This window comes from Leuciscus leuciscus, assembly GCF_965113295.1.
Source record: "Leuciscus leuciscus genome assembly, chromosome: 8".
NCBI lineage: Eukaryota > Metazoa > Chordata > Actinopteri > Cypriniformes > Leuciscidae > Leuciscus > Leuciscus leuciscus.
This window is the reverse complement of record NC_138732.1, coordinates 45,039,234-45,046,339: the sequence shown is the minus strand read 5'-3', so window position 1 is coordinate 45,046,339 and position 7,106 is coordinate 45,039,234. Positions and strand designations below refer to the sequence as shown.

The window sequence follows — 7,106 nt, the reverse complement described above, 5'->3', positions numbered from 1 at the left end:
GCCCGGTAAAAGACCATGCCCGGTAGTAACTAGGAGGCTACTATCGGGTGGGATCTCCACCAAGAAGACCTCATCATCTACACTCCTCTCGGTAAGACTGAGGTAGGCAACACACTCACATGACACCAAGGGTTTACTGGACTCGGGGGCTGAAGGTAATTTTATGGACGCTAGACTTGCTCACCAACTTCAGCTCCCCATCTCATCACTCACGCACAAGATTTCCGTCACTGCTCTTAATGGCCAGGAACTTCCCAGTATTTCTCACACCACTGAACCCATTTCACTCATTACATCTGGCAACCATACTGAGACAATAACCTTTCTCCTCATGGACTCACCACTCGCACCTATAGTACTTGGCCATCCCTGGCTCGCTCGACACAACCCCAGAGTTGACTGGGGTCACAATTCTGTGTCTGCTTGGAGTGATATGTGTCATAAGTCATGTCTAGTGTCTGCGTGTTAGTCTGTACCTGTTTCTGTGTTTCAGGAGGAGGCAGTGAATTTATCTAACGTGCCCGAGGAGTACCAGGACCTGAAGGAGGTGTTCAGTAAGTCCCGCGCTGCTTCTCTCCCTCCGCATCGTCCCTATGACTGTGCCATAGATTTAGGTGAGTCTCTGCCTAAGGGCAAGTTATATTCACTTTCTGTTCCAGAAAGGGAGGCTATGGAGAAATATATTTCTGATTCTATAGCTTCCAAATTCATTCACCTTTCCTCATCTCCAGCGGGGGCGGGGTTCTTTTTTGTGGGGAAGAAGGATGGGTCTCTGCGACCATGTATTGATTATCGGAGGTTGAACAACATCACGGTAAAGAATACTTATCCTTTGCCGTTGATGTCTTCAGCCTTCGAGAGGTTGCAGGGAGCGTCTATCTTCACTAAATTGGACTTACGTAATACCTATCATTTGGTCCGCATTAGGAAGGGGGATGAGTGGAAGACTGCTTTTAACATCCCCAGGGGGCACTTTGAATACTTGGTCATGCCTTTCGGTTTGTCCAACTCCCCAGCGGTCTTCCACGCACTCGTCAACGACGTGCTGCAAGATATGGTCGATCAGTTCATATATGTCTACCTGGATGACATATTGATATTTTCATCTTCTCTCCAGGAACACGTGCAGAACGTCCGGCGAGTGCTTCAGAGGTTGCTAGAGAATGGGCTTTTTGTCAAGGCGGAGAAATGCGCTTTTCATGCACAGTTTGTTCCTTTCCTAGGATACATTGTGTCGTCTGAGGGAATACGTATGGATCCTGAGAAGGTTAAGGCTGTGGTGGAATGGCCAAGTCCAGATTCCCGTAAGGCCCTACTGAGGTTTCTGGGGTTCGCCAATTTCTACCGGCGTTTTATTCGCAACTTCAGCCAACTAGCCTCGCACCTGACTGCCTTGACCTCCCCCAGAACTGCGTTTAGGTGGTCAGACACAGCTGAGGCTGCGTTTGCCAAACTGAAAGGCCGCTTTGTTTCAGCCCCCCTCCTCATTGCCCCTGATACATCACGTCAGTTCGTGGTGGAGGTCGACGCGTCAGAGGTGGGGGTAGGTGCAGTGATATCCCAGCGTTCTCCCACAGACGACAGGATGCATCCGTGCACGTTTTTGTCTCATCGTTTGTCCCCTGCCGAACGCAATTATGACATTGGTAACAGAGAGTTGTTGGCAGTCAAGTTAGCGTTGGAAGAATGGCGTCACTGGTTAGAAAGGTTCGGGGGTACCTTTTATCGTCTGGACCGACCACAAGAATCTGGAATACATTAAAACCGCTAAAAGATTGAACTCCAGGCAGGCTCGGTTGGTTAGGCTCGGTTTTTTTTGGACGTTTTGATTTTACTCTCTCGTACCGCCCGGGTTCCAAGAACATCAAACCCGATTCTTTATTGTGCATATTTGACCGTTCCGAACGCCCGTCTACTCCCGAGTGCATTTTGCCCGAGACCCTATTTGTCTCCACACTCGTATGGGAGGTCGAATCGAAGGTCAAGATGGCCTTAGAAGGGGTAACGCCTCCGCCTGGTTGCCCACCGAACCGTTTATTTGTACTGGAGGGATTACGGTCTGACGTCATTCAGTGGGGGCATTGTTCCAATGTGGCTTGTCATCCAGGAGTTGGTCGTACTAAGTTTTTGGTCAAGCAACGATTTTGGTGGCCACTTATGGCTCGCGATGTTCACAGTTTTGTTTTGGCTTGCTCAGTTTGTGCCATTGGTAAGACCTCCAATCGACCCCCAGATGGGTTACTTCAACCGCTGCCTGTCCCTTCAAGACCCTGGTCCCATATTGCGCTAGATTTTATCACCGCCCTTCCGCCCTCTCAAGGTAACACGGTAGTTTTGACCGTGGTGGACCGGTTCTCGAAGGCGGCCCATTTCATTCCCTTGCCCAAATTACCCTCAGCCAAGGAGACAGCGTTGACCGTCGTTGATCACGTCTTTCGCTTACATGGCCTCCCGACAGACGTGGTTTCCGACAGAGGACCCCAATTTGTGTCCAAATTTTGGCAAGACATTTGTAAATTATTGGGAGCGACTGTCAGTCTGTCCTCAGGGTTCCATCCCCAGAGCAATGGTCAAACTGAGAGAGCCAACCAAGATCTGGAGAGAACGCTGCGATGTTTGATCTCCAAGAATCCTTCCTCATGGAGCCAACAACTTTCAATGGTGGAGTACGCCCACAATACGTTACCAGTGTCATCTACGGGCCTATCTCCGTTTGAGTGTAGTGTTGGTTATCAGCCACCAATTTTTCCTAGTCTGGAGTCCGAAGTCGCAGTTCCCTCCGCTCACGCCTTCATCCAGAGGTGTCACCGCACTTGGACTAGAGCCCGTGAGACTCTACTCCAGGTGGGAGCACGCACCAAGGCCAAAGCCGATCGCCACTGGTCTAGGCCTCCCGTATACGTCGTTGGTCAAAAAGTGTGGCTTTCTACCAGGAACATTCCTCTCCGCTCCGTCTCTAATAAACTTGCTCCCAAATTCATCGGCCCGTTCACTGTCACCAAGATCATTAGCCCGGTGGCAGTCCGCCTCAAACTCCCTCCAGTCTACAGGAGGATTCATTCCGTTTTCCACGTATCCAAAATAAAACCCGTGTTTCGGTCTTGTATTAATCCGCCAGCCCCCCCGCTGCGACTCGTAGAAGGGGAACCTACATATTCGGTTAATCGTATTCTGGATTCAAGGCGGAGGGGACGCGGATTCCAGTACTTGGTGGACTGGGAAGGTTACGGTCCGGAGGAGAGAAGTTGGGTACCTGCTAGAGACATCCTGGATCACTCCCTTATTGATGATTACAATCGACAGGTAAGGGAGTCTGGGAACGCCAGGAGGCGTTCCTAGGAGGGGGGGTACTGTCATGGTTCATGAATTCACTGTTTTCTTCTTGTCTTGTGTAGTTGTTATGTGTGTGTGCGAGTGGGCGTGCCGCTCATTTCAGATTGATTAGCGATCCAGCTGATCTCAATCGCATCACCAGCTGCAGCCTATTCCCTCACCTTTATATGCTCATTGCACTCTTCTCTCTTTGTCAGATCGTTGTTTGATGTCCTTCGTGTGTGTTTGGTCCTGTTCCAGTCAGCGTCTCGGTTTCGTGTTCCTGTTCCGTGTTCATCTGGCTTTGTTCGTTGTCTGGAGACCTCACCATTCACCCACTTCATCACATCACATCACATCACATCATCTGCCGGATTGCTGACCATCTTGTCCCTGCGTCACCAGTCTTCCAAAAGATCTTCAAACTGTCATTCTTCTAAATAAAGAGTTACTTGCATTCTTGCTTCCGCTTCATTGCTCATGACAAAACCTTAGTTCTAAGTACTTTATATTCTTTAAAAAGAACAGGCAGTTTGGTTCTTTTAAACTCACTTAAGATTTTATCCCTCAAGTAAATGGTGTCCAAGATATCATTATTTATCCAAGACTGTGATCTTTTTTTAATCCTGGTCTCTTTTAATGGGGCTATCTTGTCAAGTATTTCCAAGAAAATTGATTGAAAGCAATCCCATGCTATATCAACATCACATTTGTTGGTAATATCTATCCAATTGATATTAAGTATGTCCCGAAAGTTATTTCTGTCAGGACCATTACAGTCAAATATGATTGACAATTAGCATACAGTTTGGATTGGCGGTATGGTTCCGTTCTGGGCGAGAACTCCCTGCGCATCCATGCAGCCTAGCATGGATAAGAGCAGGGAGAGCAGCAATAATCCCCCTTGGGGTAAACAGAACAGAACCAACATGAAAATTTGCAAATATATTTAATTCAAGATTTTAAAGTACAAAATTATTCGATAATTATTCTGATTCAAGGGGAATCAGAATGTCAAATCCTGACTGGGCGAGAGGAGGAGCTGGGGATGGAGGAGGGTAATTAGCTCCTGAGAAACGCGATAGCTGCTGATAATACTGAAGGAGCTTATATATGTATACGGTGATAGGTGTCATATTCCTATAGGTAGATGTGGATCAGCTGAGGGTCAGCTGATGCGAGCTTGACTAACGTGACCTGCCAGATCTAACGCTACGCTTGATTAACATTATACCCTGTTAAACTTCTGCTCTTCATAGAAGAGCACTTGCAGTTGCAAAATTCGGCACGGTTGCTAGGGTGTTTCCAGTGGGTTCCTAAGGTGTTCTGGGTGGTTGCTAGGTGGTTACTAGGGTGTTCTAGGTGCTTGCTATGCAGTTGCAAGGCTGTTCTGGGTGGTTGCTAAGGTGTTCTGAGTGGTTGCTATGGTATTGCTAGGGGGTTGCTAGGGTATTCTGGGTGGTTGCTATGGTGTTAGTAGGTGGTTGATAGTTGTCAAAGATGGTTACTATGGAGTTTTTAGAGTTCTTAAAATCTTTAATAACGAGTGCCTTTAGTACGGCAGTCGGCCTGGCCGAATCACAGCCATGCTGATATACAGCGATATCGCAAGGCTACGAGTGTGATATTGCTAATTTAAAATGTATTTATTGGTTTAGGGTGGTTGCTAGGGTGCTGTAACTGGTTGTTAGGGTGTGGCTATGAAGGTTTTAGTCCATTACTTATTGGCTGCTTGGTAATGTAAATCCTCTGAGGGACGGTTGCAGGGCTGTCAGGCCCTTTGGTGTCTGTGTGTGTGAAAAGTGGACGCTTTTTCGTCCGCTGTGCGAACATCATACACCCGATCGCTTAGAAAAGATATAGCACACCATGTTGCATGTCCTCTGCCATAACAGCCTAAAGAATTAAATACAATACAAAACATAAAACTGCCACGGCTGTTGCAGCACAGATTTTTCACACACAAAAAAGTAGGATTTAATTTCAGCAGTCTCTATTTATTAACAAATTCAAAAATAGCAGAACTTCTCAGTACACTCAGATTTCTCAAAAAGCATGAACCAAACAACCCACTTTCATCGAACAAAGACTAACAGAAAATAGGATATACTATATATACTAAACCAGTGGTTCTCAAACTTTTTACACCAAGTACCACCTCCGAAAATATTTGGCTCTCCAAGTACCACCATAATGACCAATATTAAATACAGTAGCGTAGTAGGCCTAACTATTCAGCTACAGTTATGCACAGCTCAAAAACCAGGCAGTTTTATTTATAATAAGAATATTTATTGTTGTCAGCCACTTTAATCATTGTAACAACACAGTTTTAACATCAACACTGCACTGTGTGCTGCTTACAGACAGGTATTTTTTTTAATGATTAAATGAAAAAATGTATTGTACTTAAAAGTGAAATAAAAACTGTACTAACAGATTAAATGAAAATGTATTGTAAGTGAAATAAAAACTGTACTAACAGATTAAATGAAAATGTATTGTAAGTGAAATAAAAACTGTACTAACAGATTAAATGAAAATGTATTGTACTTAAAAGTGAAATAAAAACTACTAACAGATTAAATGAAAATGTATTGTACTTAAAAGTGAAATAAAAACTGTACTAACAGATTAAATGAAAATGTATTGTACTTAAAAGTGAAATAAAAACTGTACTAACAGATTAAATGAAAATGTATTGTACTTAAAAGTGAAATAAAAACTGTACTTACAGATTAAATGAAAATGTATTGTACTTAAAAGTGAAATAAAAACTGTACTAACAGATTAAATGAAAATGTATTGTACTTAAAAGTGAAATAAAAACTACTAACAGATTAAATGAAAATGTATTTGTGCACTTGTGCTCGGTTCACTCTCATCTTCTTCGGTTCTTGTATTTGAAACATTCTCCTCCTGATCCAAACTTCTCTTGCCAGATTGAAGTCACAATAGCAGTTTTTAACTTTTCATAATTTAATCATCCACCTAACATTCATTTATATTTGACCTTTTCACACACTTAAGAAAATTCACAAATTTGTTAGCTATAGCATTGAATCGCCTTTATAATGATCACGTTAGTTGGAAAAAAAAAGCACAGTTTGAATTTAGCAGTTGATCACGTTCTACTCACACCGGTGAGATCGAAATTCAGTGTTTCCTCTGCGTACCACTAGTGTTACGCGTACCACACTTTGATAACCACTGTACTAAACCAAACCAAAGAGAGAAATTAGAAACAGGAGCAGTGCATTAATCAAACAAGTAACCATGGAAACAAATGCTAGCTACAAACACTTGTGTAATATTAACCAAACAGAGTAAATGGCCATTTTAAAGTAATTTGATGTTAAAGCTGTTATTTTGATGTTGCAAAGTTTTATTCACATCAAACAAAGACTGAATTAAGTAGCCTGATATTTAACCCTAATTTGTAACCCTATAACATGTTTCAAAACTGTTATGTTTGTTCCCAGGGTGTATTTTATTTACATGGCATTGATAAGAAAACCACTGAACATTGAGACATTTTCTGAGATATCATCCCAGATCCATGTGTACTTTTTGAGTACCATATAGACTTGATCCCCTTTCTCCAACAGCAGTGTTACGCCGTTGCCTCCGTTCTCTGGAGAACCTGCACTCTTGTGGTGTTTTGTTAATGCTACTTGCTTTCCATTTCTATACAAGGCCAACACTGTTGAACGTTCAGTTCCACAGTGGTAGAAGAAACTGAAATAGTAAACTCCTCGTACCGGTGCTTTGAAAATCCCTGTTTAAAGAGTGAG

General features: G+C 43.6%; 1 protein-coding gene across 1 annotated transcript in view; it reads right to left on the bottom strand.

Annotated features, from left to right (window-relative positions):
* Positions 1-5,333: 5,333 nt before the first annotated feature.
* The window catches only part of LOC309504508 (cytolytic toxin-alpha-like), a 38,190-nt gene continuing 36,417 nt past the window's right edge, over positions 5,334-7,106 (bottom strand). The window contains exon 6 of the mRNA XM_082177657.1: positions 5,334-7,090. Within this exon, the coding sequence (XP_082033783.1) occupies positions 6,807-7,090 (284 nt within the window). The 3' untranslated portion in view covers positions 5,334-6,806. The remainder of the gene's footprint in view (positions 7,091-7,106) is intronic.